At 54.6% G+C, this 17,754-nt stretch overlaps 1 protein-coding gene across 1 annotated transcript; it reads left to right on the top strand.

Moving 5' to 3' along the window:
* The first annotated feature begins 95 nt into the window (after positions 1-95).
* Positions 96-17,559, top strand: MOGAT2 (monoacylglycerol O-acyltransferase 2). The gene is made up of 6 exons (XM_045818105.1): positions 96-294; positions 5,039-5,217; positions 13,723-13,927; positions 14,287-14,461; positions 15,107-15,306; positions 16,720-17,559. The coding sequence occupies exons 1-6, from the start codon at positions 102-104 to the stop codon at positions 16,872-16,874; spliced, it is 1,107 nt and encodes a 368-aa protein (XP_045674061.1). The 5' UTR covers positions 96-101; the 3' UTR covers positions 16,875-17,559.
* The last annotated feature ends 195 nt before the right edge of the window (positions 17,560-17,754 follow it).

The raw sequence follows: 17,754 nt of genomic DNA on the forward strand, positions 1-17,754 counted from the left end.
GCTGGAGGATTCAAAGGTTTCTCTTAGGAAGCTGGTCCCTGCGGGGTGGGGGCAGGGAGGCCTTGCGGTAGGGTTGGGTGGGGCAGCCTCCTCTCTCACAAATGCTTACACAACGTCTGCCAGCAACAAAAACCTTTGGGTGCCTCAGGTCGCAGCGGTGCTCAGTGCTCGGAGAAACCTCCAGAGCCCACAGAGGAGCCAGCATGGTGAAGTTCGCGCCCTTGTTCGTGCCGTGGGAGCGCAGGCTGCAGACCCTGGCGGTCCTGCAGTGGATCTTCAGCTTCTTGATCTTGAGTAAGGCTGGTTGCACTTGGGGACTGGGGAGGCCTGGGCACCGGCTACTTGAGGTGTACAGATGCACGGATGGTGGAAGGACATCAGTACTAAAGGGGGCTTTGCCGTGCTCAGAGTCCCTGAGAGAGCTTGGGGGGGCGTGGTCGGGTGTGAGGGTAGGGAGGGTAGGAGCTATGGCCTGTGCCTTTGGGCAGGTAACTTAGCTATGCTGGTATGTGGGCTCCACTTCAGTACTAGGACAGAGCATGGACCTCAGACTCAGGGGCCTCAGACTGCCTGTGGTGTGGGAAGAATCTAAGCAATTGTGGGGGGGTGGGAGAAGGGAGGAGGCTCCTAGGTGCTCAGACAGATGGATTTTCTTCCTTTCAGAGAGGAGGAAACTGAGGGGGTGGGGGTTGGGGAAAGAAAGGGGAGCTGGGAAAGAACAGAACGGGGAGAGAAAGTGCAGGCTGAATGTGGACTAGGGAGTGAGTGGGGCACCAGGCAAACCTGGGTCACACTCCAGCTGGGCAACTGACCAGTTGTGTGACCTGGTGGCCCCATGCCTGACCTCTCCAGGCCTCTATTTCATTCATCATCTGCATCATGGGAATGACAGCACTGACCTCGCAGGGCTGCTGTGGGGTGGAATGAAGAGATGTGCTCGCTCTGCCCAGCACAGACCTGGCCTGGCTCCTGGGCCAGAGCCACACCAGAGGGACCCTTACCTGCCCCACCCCCACAGTGCACACCTCTGTTGTGGCTGGGAGGCCATGCTTGCCCGAACTTCAGCTCTGCTGAAGGGAACGTGTTTTGAGGAGGGCCCAGGACTAAGGGCTGGGAAAAGAGAGAGACCAGGAGTCTGTGGACTCTTTGTTCACCTGCCGGCAACAGGCTGGGTGGAAACCACTACCCCAGGGCTGGTGCGCAGCATGTACACAGACACCACTCTCCTGATGCTGAAATACGGGCATACTCCGTGTGGCTTGGTCAACAGCAGTGGTACACACACACACACACTCGCTCAGATACTACCGCCACCCCCAGGTGCTTTCTGAGAACCTCCTCACAGTTCTGCAGCTAAAGGATTGACCCCTAGCAAAGCAGGCACTTCAGCCCCTCGCCCCCAGCATCCTTTATGTTGATCTGTGTCTTCCATCCTAATGGGTGTTGAACATTTTAAATATCCGTGGTTGCCCCCATTACACAGATGAGCAAAGAAGCTAAGTGCCTTGAATGCCCAAGGTTGCAGAGTCCTAAGTGCCTTATGTGTCAAAGGTTGCAGAGTCCCAGGCTCTTCCTACTGACACTGGGAGAGAGGGAAGAGGGCAGAGGGAGGGGAGAGGGCAGAGAGTGTGAGAAGGGGTATAGGCTGGGAGGCTGTGGGGGACGCCTGGCGGGGAAGGTCTGTGCCCAGGATAGACTCTAAGCGTTAGTTCCTGGACAAAGGGCACGGGCGTGGGGCAGAACCGGCCCGGCTGTGGCCTAGAGATCACAAGGGATAAGGGACCTCATACTGGGCTTGTCTCCGATGAGCTTTGTGAGCAGAACTGTGTCTTACTGGCCATGCCCATCCCCAGCCCTGCAGACTCGCAGCCTGGGAGCCTGGGAATGTCAGGCGCCACACAGAGGTCAAAGCCACCCTGGGCCTGGAGGACTAGAGGGGGGACAGCTGAGAAAAGGATCCGGGCCCACTGGTGCCAGGATTAGGAGGTTTTACCTTATCCCTTATCCTGGGGGCAAAGGGGAGCCCCAGGAGGGCTTCGGGTAGGGGAGTGACAAGGTCCAATGTGTGTGTGCAAGGGCCCTGTGGCTGCAGGGGAAGCATCTACTGTGTCTGGGTGTGGGGAACAGACCAATGGCAGGGACCAGGCACTGTCTAGATCGGGGGTTACCCAGTTATGGCCCATGGGCCAAATCCAGCCCACTGATTGTTTTCGTATGTGCACAGCCCATGAGATAAGAGTGGTTTTTACATGTTTAAATGATTGCATTTTAAATGGCTATGTGCCTGTGTAATATCCTCCAGGTTGCGTCTTGAGCTGCAAAGTCTAAAATATTTACAGTCTGGCCCTTTAAGAAAAAGATTGACAACCGTGGTCTAGGGAGACCAGCAGTGGGTGGAAGGAAGTGGCCCTTAAGTCAAGACCTATTTAGGAGATGGGGTCCAGAGGGCAGGATTTAAAGGCTGGCAGGAGAGTAAGGGCTTCCAGCTGGTTCACTCGGGAGTAACAGGAGGCATTTGGGGGAGTGGTGAAAAATAGCCAGGAGTCAGCGAGGACCTGTCAGCCAGGACTCAGGCCCTGGAGTCAAATACCTGCCCAGTGGGCTGCTCTTTTGCTGTCTGTTTCCCTTCCTCTCCTCTGTAGCTCACCCAAGACGCCCACAGTGTGTTGCGCTCTCCGCTGCCTCTCCAGCTCTTGGAATAGTTGCAGTCGGTAGATATTTGTTGAATGTGCAATAAATGGGAGCACGATGTAGCCAAAATAATAGAATTGAATCCCAGGTCCCATTTTACTGGCTTGCTGTGGGACCTTGGCCAATTTGCATACCTTCTCCCGGCCTTTGTAAAGTGACATTTAAAAATTTTCCCTTTCAGAGTTGTAAGGATTCAGTGAAAGAGTCCCCCTTCCTAAGGCACCGCAGCCTGGGTTTTGCTGCTCTCAGGAGGGTGAACCCAGGGTGAGGGGCTGGTCCAGCCAGGGAAGGCCTTTCTGGTTAAACTCTCATGACCTGTGTTTCTCCCTAACCTTTTTTTCCTGACTGCAAAACTGATACAGGCCACTGTAAAACCTACAAACAAAATGTGCACCCTGAAAGTGAAAGACTTCCCCAAACTCACCCTCCACGGAGCTACTTTTAACAGTTTGTCGTGCCCTGGCTGACGTAGCTCAGTGGATTGAGCGTGGGCTGCGAACCAAAGTGTCACAGATTCGATTCCCAGTCAGGGCACAGGCCTGGGTTGCAGGCCACAGCCCCCAGTAACCGCACATTGATGCTTCTGTCTCTCTCTTTCTCCCTCCCTTCCCTCTCTAAGAATGGATAAAATAAAATCTTTTTAAAAAACCAACAATTTGTCGTGTTCTCTAGAGCTGATTTCTTCCAAGTGGGAGTCACCCACACAGACTTTTCATTTTGCCCAAGGGGAGGGAGCCCTAACTGGGGTTCTTTATTATTTTTTCACATTAAATTTCTTAAATGTGAAAAATAGATGAAATTTAAACCGCTCTCCCTGCCATCCTCGTCCCTGGCATCCTGTCTCCTTCCTCTGGATCCGCAGGAGCCCTTCCACTCTGCACATGCACAACCACACTTGTGCAACCACGCATGTGCAATTGTTCTTTCCCAAGGTCCTGAGACCTTGCTGAATTCACGAAATCTCTGGCAGCTTCTGGAAGTTTTCAGGACGGTCTACGTACTGAACTGTGTGTCTGTGAACAGGCAGAGCGCTTCTTCCTTTCCCGTCTCCGTGCTCTGTCCATTCGTTTCCTTTCCCTGGGGCGATGGCCAGGACCTCCAGGACTCGTTGAAGGGAAGTGGGCAGGAAAGAGCAGTGTGGGCAGAGCACGCACACCACAAAGCCAAGAGATAGAAAGATCTCAGGGAGCCGCAGGAACACCTGGCAGTTCTGCATGGCCAGAGCACTGGCTGTGCCCGTGAGCAAGGAGAGGCTGCAGCAGGAGTGGGGGCTGGGCCAGCCACAGGGGCTTGAATGCCAGACCCAGCTGTGTGGGTCGTGCCTTGAAGCTATAGGAAAACCATGGGAAGCTTTCATTAGAAGGGGGACCTGGCTGGGCTGATCTTTGAAAAGATGGCATAGAGAATGAACAGACAGAGGGCTGGGCAGAAAGAGTGCCTCTCTTCTTTGAGGTCCCAAAATATGGAAACTAAAAGCAGGTCATGAAATCAGTTGTCCACCAGGTATTTACTGGGTGCGTGGTGACTATAGTTGGCCTTTGAATAACACAGGGGTTGGGGCGCATAGTTGAAAATCCACATGCAACTTTTGACTCCCCCAAACTTAATTACTAATAGCCTGCTGTTGGCCAGAAGCCTTATAAATAACGCCAACGGTCAATACGTATTCTGTATGTTGTGTGTATTATGTACTGTATTCTCATAATAAAGCAAGCTAGTGAAAATGTAATTAAGAAGACTGCAAGGAAGAGAAAGCACATGTAGAGTGCTGTACTGTACTTACTGAAAAAGATCCCCATATAAATGGGCTGATGACAGGGCATCAATTTCACTTCCACCATGGGCCACAGCAGCCTCAGGTTGCCTTCAAAGGGCCGAATGTAATTCTAGGACTATGCAAATGTAACTACTCCTTAACTAGGAGCAAGGAGCTCGGAGATGCCGCCGGGCAAAAATAAGGCTCTGGGTGGGATAAAACAAGGTGGAGGGCTGGCTTTGGTGCCCCCTGGGCCTGGCGTTTACCACCTGTGGCCTATCAAATTCGAACACTGTGACCCAGCTGTTCAAGGGTTGGCTGTACCCTATTGTAGGGAGGGAAGGGGGATGGGGAAGACCGAAGTGCAGGAGGGGGCCCGGTGCAGTGGGGAAGACATGAGCCTGGAGGGTTAGGCCCACCTCGGTTCAAATCACTGCTCCCAGTGTGACGCTGGGCGGGCTGTGTTCTCTCCTCGAAGGCGGGGGAAGCTGATCCCTCCTTCCTGGGCATGTGGGCTGGTCCTCTAGGGAGAGTCCGTCTGGGCATTCTCATCTCCGTCCCCTCACACCTCTCACCTGCTTTCCTCCCCAGGTCAGATCTGCATCGTCGTCTTCATAGGCCTCCTGTTCACAAGATTCTGGTTGGTCAGTGTCCTGTACGCAGCCTGGTGGTACCTGGATGGAGACAAGCCATGGACGGGTGGCCGGCGCTTCTCACCCATAAGAAAGTGGGTGGTGTGGAGTTACATGAAGGACTACTTCCCTGCCTCAGTGAGTATTGGGGCTGGCTGAGGTGCGGCCAGGGCCATGTTGTATCCCATGTCCCCATGGGGAAAGTGGGGCCCTGTGTGAAGTGAGATGAGGTGGACCGGGGCAGGAGCTGGGGCCGCCACCACCACCACGTGGCCTGGGGAAGAGTCCAGCTCCTCTCTAGTGAGGTTTCTCGGATGTGGGGACGTGGGGCCAGTATGAGGGCTGATGAGTGCATAGGGTCTGAAGGATGCGTGGGCATCCTGTGTGGCACACACGTGTGTCTTACAGGTGTGAACCTCTCAGCAGCCCAGATCCGTTTTTGGAGGGGGGGATAATAAACTCAAGGTCCTAAGAGACCATCTTGCTCCATGTTTCATCAGATGAGGACACTGGCACTCAGAGGGACAAAGCTATGACCAAGGTCACATAACAAGTTTTTGTTGTTGTTGTTTTTAACAGGTTTTAAAGTCCGTGCATGAACTATGGGTAAAGGGGAAGGGGAGAGAACTCTGAACTGGTTCTCAGGTTCTCTCCTACTCCTAACACTGGTATGCTATGTGTCCTTGGGTAAAGCCTTGCCCATTCTGAACCTCATTTTCTCCTTGTTATCCACTAAGCAGACTCACCTCTCCTACTCTGAGAGCCTTTGAATCTCTGAATCTCTGACTCTCTGACTCAGGGCAACTCATGGCCACTGCAAACAACTGACCCTGGACCTAAAGATCAGTTCTGAGTGAAGCAGATCCCTAGATTTGAGTGCAGAGTCCCTTCAGCTCCTTTCCTGAACCCCGAACAGACTATGCCCTGGATGTCAGCAGCTGGGCAGGGATGGCGTGTTGGCCGGATGGGATAGGATGGGGAAGGCAGAAGGACACAGAGAGGTGTCAGGCTGGACAGTTGGCTCTTCACTGGAAATGGAAAGATAGAAAGGTATAGAATGTGGCCTCTGGAACTAGAAAGACCAGGTTCTGATACCAGTTCTGCCATACACCCGCTGTGTGACCTTGGGTGAGTTACATAGTCTCTCTGAGCCTCATTTTCCACACCAGTGAAGTGGAGATGACGCCACATACATCATCATGGGCTGTGTGGATTCAATGAAATGGGGGCAAAGCACCTTGCAGGATCTCAGTAATCGATTAGCTAGGGTTATTGTACTGAGTCAGTGGGGATCCTGGGAGCCTTGGGTGCGGCTGTGGGGCTGGTAGGCCACAGTCCTGCTGCTCTGACCTCCACACCTGCAGGGCTCCTCCTATTCTGCCCAGAGCTCCACCTCTTCCTGTCCCTCCAGGAGTCACGTCCCCAGCTGGCAAAGGGGAAAGGAGTGGAGGAAACAGGCTCACAGAGGTTCAACAACTCACCCAAGTCATGGGCGCTCAGGGGCAGTCAGCACTCCTGCACTGCTCCCTCCTAAGAGTCCTGTGGCCCAGTGAGGACTAGCAAAGACTGGGCAACAACCGGGTGCAGGAGCCCCTGACACTCCAGTGAGCATGTCCTTCTGGGCAAAGGACAAGGGTGGGACTAGGCAGGGCAGGGCAGGCCGGCAGGGCAGGGGCTGGGCAGAGGGCAGGAAGTTGGCTGGTGGAGACTTCTGAGCTCATGTTGTAAGGCGCAGTGAGCGGGCAGTGCTGAGCTAACCTGAGGGGTCCAGGTGGGGGGTGGCCCTCCTCACCCCCTATATCTGCACTCTATATCTGCATCCTCTGCAGTGTGCCCTTCCAGGACATTGTCATAAAAGGCAAGCAGGGCTTGCTGGGTTCTAAAAGGACCCATGGGCATGTCATGGCCAGAGTCCCTTCTCCCCACCCAGGACTTCTGAGCTTGAGATTCTGAATTCCCTTCCCTCTTTCTTCTCTTCCCAGGCCAGGGCTTGCTCTCCTGTTCTAGGAAGGTGAGCATTTCCATGGGAACCTGGGAGTGTGTGTGGACATCACCTTCCAAGCCAGAGAAAGCTTAAGCTGGTTCTGGCCTCTAATAGAGCTTTGTGGATGCTCACTCTGTGGTCTGACCACCCACTGTGAGCTGAGTCCTGAGTTCCCGGGGAAAGAAAAGGACCAGCACAAGCACAGGCCCAGAAGCTTGCCACAGTGTGGCTTTGAGCCATAAGCCTAATACTGTTCAGTGTGACTGTAAAGTAGAAGGTCCAGGTGGGGATGAGGCTAAAGAGTTTTTCAGGGACAAAGTAACAGAAGCCACTGAAGGCCGTTTTATAGAACTGGGACTCGTCCACTGAAAGTTCTTTAGGGGGCTGTCATCCAGAGGCCTGTCATCCGGGGGCCTGCAAAGGGTGGCGTCTGGCTGTCGGCACCTGGAGCTGCTGCCCGTTGCAGGTCTAGCCGAAAAATGATGCTAAGGTGGCACTGTGCATATCCTCTCCGCTGCCTTTCTTGTCCTCCCCCAGCCAGGTAGCTCTCAAGGAGGATTTCTCTATCTTGGCACTATTGACACTGGTGGTATAGGAGACTTGCTTTGCAGAAATTGTAGTGTTTTAGGATTGGTGCGCTCTACAGGCCTGTTGCATGGCCACGGGCAGAGGGCATGCAGTACCACCAAGTGACCAGCAGAGGGCGAGATGACACACACTTTGACTTTGCCTGTCCTACGCTGGGAGCCTGCAGGTTTCCTTTCTCACAGGCTCCCAGGAGACCCTCCAACTCTCCCAGAAGGCCCTATAAAGACCTTGGGGTGGGCCGGAGGGAGGGAGTCCCAGCTGTGCTGGAGCTTCCCTGCATTCACAAGCCTCTGCATTCCCATCAAATACCGGTGGATTTCTGAGCGCTTATCAGTTCCTACTGTGATTTTGTGAACTAGTGTCTAGTGGTGGGATTTCAAGAAAAATTAAGAAACCATTCCTGGGCCCTGGAGTTTTCTAAATGGACCCTGTAGGCTTCCGAAAGAGCTAATGTTGGAGAGCCAGGTAATGTTTGGTGTAGGAGGGGCTGTCTCCACCCCATAATGAAGACCAGCCTGGGAGCTGGGTTTCCCTTGTGAGGAGTTCATCATCCGGGAGCAAACCCTGTCCACACAGGCCGAGGCCTGAGGGGGGTCAGATCTGCAGGAGTCCGGGAGACAGACCTCCGTGGCCAGGGCTGTGGCCCCGTGTGTCGGGAAATGCGTGTGTCGGGAAATGCGGCAGTGCTGGCCACCTTCCTGACCCCTCCAACCCCCACCTGGCCTGATCCCTTAATTCCTCTGAAGCCCTGAAGTCTTCTCTAGGGACTTCCTGCCCCACCTCCCCCCAGCCCCTCCCAGCACACAGGGAGATGGGACCCTCCCAGGAGTCTCACCAAACCAGCACAGAGCACAGCTGTCCCCTCAGCCCTTCGGAATGGGGCCTCCATTCTCCCTGACGAGGCTGCCTTTGCCGCCACTCCCTCTTCCAGCCAGTTAGCTCTCCAGGAGGCCATCTCAGCACCATTGACGTTTCGGGCCAAATGATTCTTTGTCATGTGTGCATGGGGAGGGGGGGAGGGCTTCTGACTTCATCCCTGGCCCCTACCCACTAGATGCCAGTCACGCTCCCCTCTACCAGTAGCGGCAGCCAAAAATGTCTGCAAACATTACCAAATGCCCTTTCTGTGGGGGTTTGTGGGGTAGGGGGGAGGGGTGACACACAGACCTTGTTGAGAGTTGCTGCTCTGCAGCCTGGGCCACGGTGTCCCCCAGCCACCTCCAGGTCTGACTCTTCTCTATTACCAACTAAGTCCTGACCATACTTCCTCTTTATCTGCACCCCACTTCTGCCAGTGCTCCCCATACTCCATGCTCCACTCACCAGCCAGAACAATCCTCATAAAATATTGAAACCCATTTTTCTCACAGTCTGCAGACTCCTGCACTCTGGACCCCTGCTCCCTCCTCACCTGCCTCTCCCTCTGCCTTTGCCACCCCAGTTCTCCAGGTGCAGGCTGTGGCAATGGTGCAGGTGTCCTTGCTTGCAGTGCACTCCTTCGCCCCATTAACCCCCTCCACATTTCCCTCGGGGGCCCCTACTGGGTGGCAGAGCCCACTGGTCACACACACGGAGCCGGTCTGCCTGTGTGAAAATCCTGCCTCTGCTGCTTCGTTAGCTATGTGACCAGAGCAGATGAACTAACCTGGTGCCTTGGCTTCCGCATCTGTAAAATGGGGGCATTGGTGCCGACACTCCCCTCATGGTGCTAACAGAGGAGGAAGCTTGGCGGTGTAGTGGGCGCCTGGCACACTTCTCCAACTCTAAGACATCCTCGGTGGTAAAACACACCAGCACTTTAGGTGCCACTAAGAAAAAATCTCCTAATCAGAATTGTTGGTGCATCTTTATAACAACATGTTAAGATGTGAAAAAAGGTGCATCTTAGAATTGAGGAAACAGGTTTGCAGTTGCTAGTGAGTGTCTGTTAACTGAGTGGGAACCTATGGCTGGGAGGGGGGTGTGAGGTGAGAGGACAGAGCCGAGAACTTATTGATGGAGCAGCCTGGGGAGGCCGAAGCCTGGCCTGAGCCGCACTTGGCCACTGCCAGGGACAGGGACAATACCCAAGCCTTCCCTTCCATCCGGCTGTGACCGGGGAGACAGGGAAGGATGCCAGTCCCTGCATGCACACACACACAGCCATCTGCCTGAACCCAGAAGGGGACTCCTGGGATTTAGAGTGGTGATTCATAGACATAGGAACCCCTGGGAAATGTGTCACAAGTCAGATGCCCAAAGCCAGAAACAGAACTTCTGAGTCAGACTCGCTTGCCCTGAGTTCATGCCCTGTTGAGTTATCAAGGTGCACTAACACCAGGAACAGGTGCTTCAGGGCCCAGTTGCTGCTGCAGGAGCTGCATCCTGGAGAGGACGCCTGCGTGCCCTGGACCTTCCAAGTGTGTGCATAAAGGAGAAGGCCCCCCGCTGGTGCCAGGTCTCAGGCTGGCTCCCTGGGTCTAGGGCAAAGGTTTCCTGGCTCTCCCCGATGCTCTCCACAGGAGACGGCAGAGCTCAGGCCCCTCTGTGTGGCTGTGGGCAGGCCGTTGAGCCCTGCGCATCGCAGTTTGCTTTACTGTTCCCTGATGGCTCCCACACTGCAGCCAGCCTCTGGGGGGCGTGGTTGAGCACACTGGTGGAGTGGGTGCTTTGTGACCCATGAAGGAGCCATCGGGACAGTGGGCTCTTGAAGCGTTTGGGTCGCCCCATGGGTGTGACAGGGCACTAGGACATTTGTCAAGAGACAGGAGGGGGCCGACATGATAGAGCTACGGCCCCTCACTGCCACCCACAGTCCGGTTGTCCTCGTCTGGGGGGCCTGAGCAGGGGGTACTAGGCAAAGGTCTTGGAACTCAAAGTGGGAACACCCCTGGGAGGACTAAAAACACATTTGTGCACTGTGTTCGTGGTCACTTTATCGGTGATGGCTGACGAGCGTGAAACGGACAAAGGAAATGCGGAGTAGTGTTCGGTCACAAACAGGAACAAAGTGCCAACACGGGCTTCGACATCGATGAACCTTGAAAACCCTTCTGCAAAGTAAAAGAACACAGACACGGAAGGCCACATGCTGCATAATTCCACTTATATGGGACGTCCAGAAGGGGCAAATCCACATGGACAAACACGGGCGGTGGCTGCCAGGGCTGGGGGTGGGGCAGAGGCGAGACTGCTCTGGGTTTCTTCCTGGGGCGTTGAAAATGCTCTAGAATCAGGTAGTGGTGATGGTCGCACACCTTTTAAACATATTAAATCACTGAATCGCACACTTTAAAAAGGTAAATATGATGGTATATGAACTATATAAATAAAAAAAGCAATACCCAGAGCCTAGCAACCTGGCCATCCCCTTCCCCGGCTGCCACTGCCTAGTGCTAAGCCCTGCCTGCGAGGACAGAAGACGAGCACCGAAGGGGTCTTCCCTGGTCATCCCCCTGTGCTTAGTCATGCTCCCCGCCCCAAAGAGAACTGCGGGAGCGAGGCAGAGGACACAGCACTGTGCAAGCCTCCCCCTCTGTGTTCACCGCACCTCAACCCAGTCACAGCATTGCCAGAAAGGCATTATCACTGTCCTCCTGGGACAGAGGGGAAACTGAGGCATGGAGAGAGCAGGGGCTGGGCAAAGGTCATGTGATGGGCCGGGGGCAGAACCTGGGTCTCGTGACTGCCAGCTCAGTGGAACCCAGGGGACACGTCAGGACAGGGACAAGCGTGGGCTGCATCAGCCTCATTTGTCCATGGACTCATTCCCTCCTTCCCTCGTTTCAGGCTCTCGGGGAGTACCTCCTCTGTTTTGGGCCTGCACTGGGGACCCGGAGGTGCCTCTGATGGGTGCTCTCTAGTCTCAGGACCCTCACTGTGATGGAGGGATACCATGTGGGCACAGGGGGCAGGCAGAAGAGGCTGGCCCAGAAAGTGAGCAGGAGAGGCGCAGGCCAGGCCTCAGTGGCACAGCAATGGCCGCATCAGCACACACACTTGGATGCACACATGGAGATGCGTGAGCAAATACAGGCACACTTGCCTAGACAAGGCCCTCCTGCTCGCCAGGATGGCCCTCCATACACACAAAGGCTTACTCATGAAGGGGATAATCCTTCCTTTATTTGTTCATTCATGTTATTCATTATTCACTTATTGTTCATTTAAAATGGGTACTACATTCTTGTTCAAACTTTGAAAGGGACAGAAGGGTATGTGGTGGAAAGGTCTGTCCCTCCTCACATTTCAACAGCCCAGTTCTTTACCCAGAGGCAGCCACAACAGCCTGTGCTCGGTGCATCCGCACACGAGCACCTGGGGTGGCAGTCCGCAAGCTCAGCTTGCCCCCTGCCGTTCCATCTGATGGGCAGGTGGGTGGGCGGGCGATGGTGGGAATCTCCCCCTGGCAGGACAGGGAGAGCTTTGCTGTGGCTGTGGAGTGATCCATCATGGGAATTGTTCCTGATTTGTCTAAACAGGCCGTTGATGGACATTTGGGTAGAGGCCAAGTTTTTGCTATTACCACACAAAAAATGATGCTTCAGTTAATAATCTTGTTCAGATGTCATTTGCACAAGTGTGAGAAATTCTCTAGCTAAATTCCTCAGCGTGGAGTTGCTGGGTTGAAAGGTCAGTTACATTTTTTGGTTGCAATAGATATGGCCAAATTGCCTTTAGGGGATTGTACAAAATTACCTTCCCTCTAGCTGAGAAAGAATATTTAGAAGCAAGTGCTTTAGTGCGAGGAGCCAGGTGTGTCTTTAAAGAAAGAGCACCAGATGTTCCTGAGGAGGCATGTTTCCCAATGGGGTGGTGGGAAATCTCTGGTTATATGTCTTTATTTTGATGTCCAGTAAATCCCCACTGCATGAGTGGAAGAGTTTTGTCCTTGTCTGGAAGGCAATGGCCTCTGCAGCCTTTTTGCAAAGGGTCAATGGTTAACCAAAGGGCCTGTGTGTGTGTGTGTGTGTGTGTGTGTGTGTGCGCGCGCGCGCACGCACGCGCTGAGACCAAGTCCAGGTCAAGGACAGGAGAAGCATGATGGAGCAGGGAGGCTCAGACCCCCATCGCTGTCCTCCAGATCCCTCCAGGCTGCTGTGAGGGTGGGCGGCCTGGCTTCTGGGGCCCCCAAGACAGCAACGGGAGTCCTCAGGGAGCCACCACTTGGGGCCTCGGGGCCTTCCAACTCTGATGGCTGTGACTCCCAGAGGGCAGGGACCTGTAAAGGGGGGCCCCACGGTTCCTGGCAGGGTGAGGAGAGGATCGGTCCCCCGCCACACACACATATGCAGTCACAGCCCACAGCGGACGTCTTTGCAGGCCCAGCCACGTTGCACCCTGTTTAGTAACTGGCCAGGAGCAACATTTGCTAATTCAGTTCTTGCCCCCTCCCCTCTCCCCACTTCACCTGGAAACTGCTAATGACAAACGGCTCTCCTTTCCCACTCAATCTATGGCATCTGGTGGTGCCTGCTACACCCTGCATGCTGCAGGCCTGACCTACCCTGGCAAGTTTCTGTGTCAGCAGAGCTGCCCATGTCTGGGGCAAGAGTGGGCAGAGGGGAACAGAGAGCCACGGGTGAGACAGGAGGGGTAAATCGGACTAGAGCTGGCCTCCTGGTCTGCAACCTATATCTCTCTGCATACATCTTGCAGATGCTTTCTGGTTTTAAAAGCCAATTTTTCTTATATTGAGTCGTAAAATAGGGCTTTTCCAGCATAGTGGCGCCCCCGTGTGGCCATTCTGTGCCTTCAAATTATATCCTGTAATGCAGCAGTCAGTAATTCCAGGGCACCCTCAGCCCCGAGCTCCTCAGCAGTCCTGGGAGGCAGGTGGGACAGGGCCAAATGCCCCTATTTTGCAAATGAAAAGCCTGAGAGGGAAGCAATCTGTCCAAAGCCAGCTGCGAGTCCGAGATGCAGCCAGCACTGGCGATATACCAGGTGCGTTCACACACCATTTCTCGACCTTCGTGAGAACCAGAGGTTCAGAGACCCGGAGCGAGCTGCCCGAGACCACTCTGGAGGGTGTCGGTATCAGAGTGGGGATGCAGGTCCAGCCCTAGCTCACTAGGTGATTGTCCCTGCAGCTGGTCAAGACTGCCGAGCTGGACCCCTCCCGGAACTACCTCGCCGGCATGCACCCCCACGGGGTCCTGGGCGCCGGACTCTTCCTCAGCCTGTGCACTGAGAGCACGGGCTTCTCTAAGATCTTCCCTGGCATCCAACCCCACCTAATGATGCTGAGCCTGTGGTTCCGGTACCCCTTCTTCAGGGATTACATCATGGCAGGGGGTGAGTCTTCCCCACCTGGGTAGCCTAGGTCAATGAGGCTGCAGGCATGGGAGGAGAGGATCTTAGGAAGGGCTACCAACAGTTATGTACCTCTTCTGAGAGCATATGCAGTGGAAGAAGGAGGGTAGACCCAAGGAAACACTTCCCACAGCACTGAGCAGGGCAGTGAGTTCAGCAAGGGGGTTAGGAATGAGGGAGAAGACTGGGTCCCGGTCCTCAGGGAACTCCCACCTGGAGTGGGTGGGGCAAGGGGACCCAGGCCTCTGTAGGCACTTCTGATGATCTCTTTCTTGGGCTATGGCCACCCCCACAGTCCCTGCCCCCTCATCCCACATCTGACCACCTTCTTCTCTCCCCAGGGCTGGTCACATCAGACAAGGAGAGTGCTGCTCACATTCTGAGCAGGAAGGGCGGCGGCAATCTGCTGGGCATCGTTGTCGGGGGTGCCCAGGAGGCACTGAACGCCAGGCCCGGGTCCTATAAATTGTTGCTGCGGAACCGCAAGGGCTTCGTCAGGATTGCCCTGATGCACGGGTATCTGGGAAGAGGGCCCTCGGTTGAGTTGAAGATTGGCAAGGATTTTATTTTGGCAGGAAGACGGCAGAGACTAATGGAGTTTCTATTTTGTCAGGGAGATCTCTCAGTCCATTTGCAATACAGATGATGTTTCCGTGAGACCTGCACTGTCTCATGCCCAAATACTTTCAGAAAAGCTTCCAGAGTGGAGACTTTGTGACCCAAGGGCCTCGGTGGGAAGGGACAAGTTGCCCAAAGCCAGCACTAGATCTGAGGCCTGTGGGATCTGGGAGGACGCATAACGCAGGGCTGTTCTCTTAGCACGAAGCATCTGTGAAGAGCCCAAGCTAGCTGGGACAGGGGAGTTTTCTACAAAGTTGGCAGGCATTTTCCATCTGGGAGGACTTGGAAGCATTCTGATCCGTCTGTCATGGTGCAGCGGGGAGGCCGTGGCTCTGAGAGGGGCCAGGGACTGCCCCGGGTCAGAAAGCAAGGCTCCAACGGGTCTGGGAGGTGATCTATACGCTCACTTCCAGCCCAGGGCTCTGTCCTCTGCTCCAGTTCCTGGTCGCTGGGTCCCTGCATCCCTGCGGGAAGCTAGGTGGCCAGCTGGGGTCTTCTTTGGAGCCTCCAGAATGCCTTCTCTCCCCTGTCTCCTTCCAGGGCAGCGCTGGTGCCAGTCTTCTCCTTTGGAGAGAATGACTTATTTGACCAAGTTGAGAACTCTCCTGGCTCCTGGCTGCGCTGGACCCAGAACCGGCTGCAGAAGATCATGGGTATTTCCCTCCCGCTCTTCCATGGCCGCGGCATCTTCCAGTACAGCTTTGGTTTCCTGCCCTACCGCCGGCCCATCACCACTGTGGGTAAGCCGAGCCCCAGGCTGGGCGGGGGTGGGCTACAGGAAAAGGGGCCTGGGCTGTGAGCTGCAAGGGGACCCGGGGACGGGCCACACACATCCCAGCCCTCACGGAGCCCACATTCCAGGCTGGGAAGAAGACACACATAACCCCAATGTGAGGCAGTCTGGGATGAGCACTGTAACAAAGACGCAAAAAACAACGGTCTATGCCCCTCACTGAAAACCTATTATGTGCCAGGCACTGCACCGGCTTCCTCACATGCCGTGGTCCTGTTTATCATGACAACCTGCCAGGCAGAGACTCTTATCCCCATTTCATTGAAGCTCAGAGAAGTAACTTCCAAAAAGTCACACTGCCTTTGGTAACAAAGGTGAGGTTTGAATCAGGACCTGTTTGACTTTGTATTATGCCACAGAAAGAAGGGTTACTTCTGACCCAGAGGATCAGTAAGGCTTATTGGAAAAGGTGGGTACAAGGGAAGAGAACCCCAAGTCTGTCAGAACTGTGTGTGAAGTAGCAATCAACAGGCCTGGAGTAGAGCTGGGGGATTTTCCTGTAAATAGTGGACATGAGCTTTAGTGCGTGGACTTAACAGCATGTTTCCCAGCTATTTGGACACCTTATTTGCTTGCTCCTTGGATGCCAACTAGGTTCCTCTGACAAAGCCTGCAGAGAGAGGTCCATTCATCCCCACCCACCCACTCGTTTGTTAGTTGAGCACAGACTCTGTGAACTCCCTGGACCGGGACGCGCCCCGGGTTGTGTGGCAATATTTTCATGAACATAGATACGGCTGCTGCCTCCAAAGGCTATCACCGAGAGGAGAAGTCAGGGGAGCTGCCTTCTCAGCCAGGCAGAACTGGAGGGAGGAGATTAGTCGGGGCCTTCCTGATTCCTCCCTACAATGAAGGGGGCACTGCCGCCAGCATGGAGGGAGGGGAAGGAGGAGCAGCCACCTGAGCTGCAGGTCCACCTCACCCCAGAAATGCAGGCCCTTCTCAGCACCGCACATGAGACCCCGGAACCATATGGCCTGGAGGTTAGGAGCAAATCCCCAGGGTTTAAAACCTGGCACTGGTTCTTCCTGGCTCTGTGGACCTGCACAAGTTACTTAACCTCTCTGAGCCTCATGGGCCCCCCATCAGTGGGAATAATAACAGATTCTATCCCCTTTAATGAGGATTAAAGGGATAATGCATGTGAAGCACCTAGCACATTTCTAGGCACTTGCAACACCAGCTGGCGGTGTTATTATATCTGAACCTCAGAGTGGCTCTAATGTCTTAGAATTCACCAGTCAAAATAGGGTTGGAGGGGATGGCAATAAGGGTGCTTTCCTGCAAGGATGACCACTGCAGTGGGCACCTGCCCCAAGGGCCCCTGTCCTGGGCCACTGCCCACCTCTGTGTTTTGCAGTGGGGAAGCCCATCGAGGTGCAGCAGGTAAAGCAGCCCTCTCAGGAGCAGGTGGATGAGCTGCACCAGCACTACATCGATGAGCTTTGCAACCTCTTTGAAGCCCACAAGCTCAAGTACAACGTCCCCGAGGACCAACACTTGGAGTTCTGCTGAGTGCCTCCCCAGAGGAGGGGCTGCCCCGAAGGGCAGGGCTGGCATTAGGGAGCCCCGTGGGAGGTGCGTGAACTGAGAAGGCTTCCTGGAAGCGTTTGGTGAACACTTCTCCAGAGTCTTCCAAGACTCCTGCAAATCCAACCCCAAGCTGGCAACGTGGGAGGGACGGCTGGACTCTGGCACTGGTGGCTTGCGCTCCTGCTGAGAAACCTCTACAAGCCCCCCTCTCCTCGGTCTGCTCATCTGTGGAATGGGAGAGGTGGCGGGAAGAGAACGAGGTTTTCTGTCCTCTGTGGTGACGTCACTCAGTGGGCAGAGAAAAGAGAGAGCACCTGATTATCAGGTTTTCTTCCTCCACCTTGAGTGACAGCACCAAAGAAGCCACCAGCTCCAGTCCCTTCTAATAGCTCCCTCATCCTGAACACTAGATGTCCCAGCTCCTTCCTCCCGGGCTGGGTAAGGAGAACTGCACTCTGTCACTGACTGTATGTCTGTGTGTTTGTCACTCTCCCTCTGAGCCTCAGTCTCCCTGACTGGCTAAGATGACGTCTGAGTCTCAGCTGTGACATCACACAGGCCAAGAGCTCCACGAGGCACTTCTTACTCATCCTTTGTAACTTCAGCCCCTTACCTTACAGCAAAAGGGGGCTCCATAAACTGTATTCCAATAAATGAAAGGATTCTATTTTAGCCTTCTTCTTTTCTTTCACACCCACAACTAAGAGAGATCGGCCTCTTCTCCCTGCACCGGCCAGACCCTGTGGCCCTGTCTCATTGTCCTGAGAGATGGGCCGGAGAAGGGCTGTTGACCCTTCCTTCCTGATGTGTCAGCCCCAGGCGTGCCCCCCAGCCCTGTTCTGTTGGGAGAGAGGGGGAAGGT

This window comes from Phyllostomus hastatus, unplaced genomic scaffold (assembly GCF_019186645.2).
Source record: "Phyllostomus hastatus isolate PE091 unplaced genomic scaffold, TTU_PhHast_1.1 phas_scaffold_317, whole genome shotgun sequence".
In the NCBI taxonomy this organism is placed as follows: domain Eukaryota; kingdom Metazoa; phylum Chordata; class Mammalia; order Chiroptera; family Phyllostomidae; genus Phyllostomus; species Phyllostomus hastatus.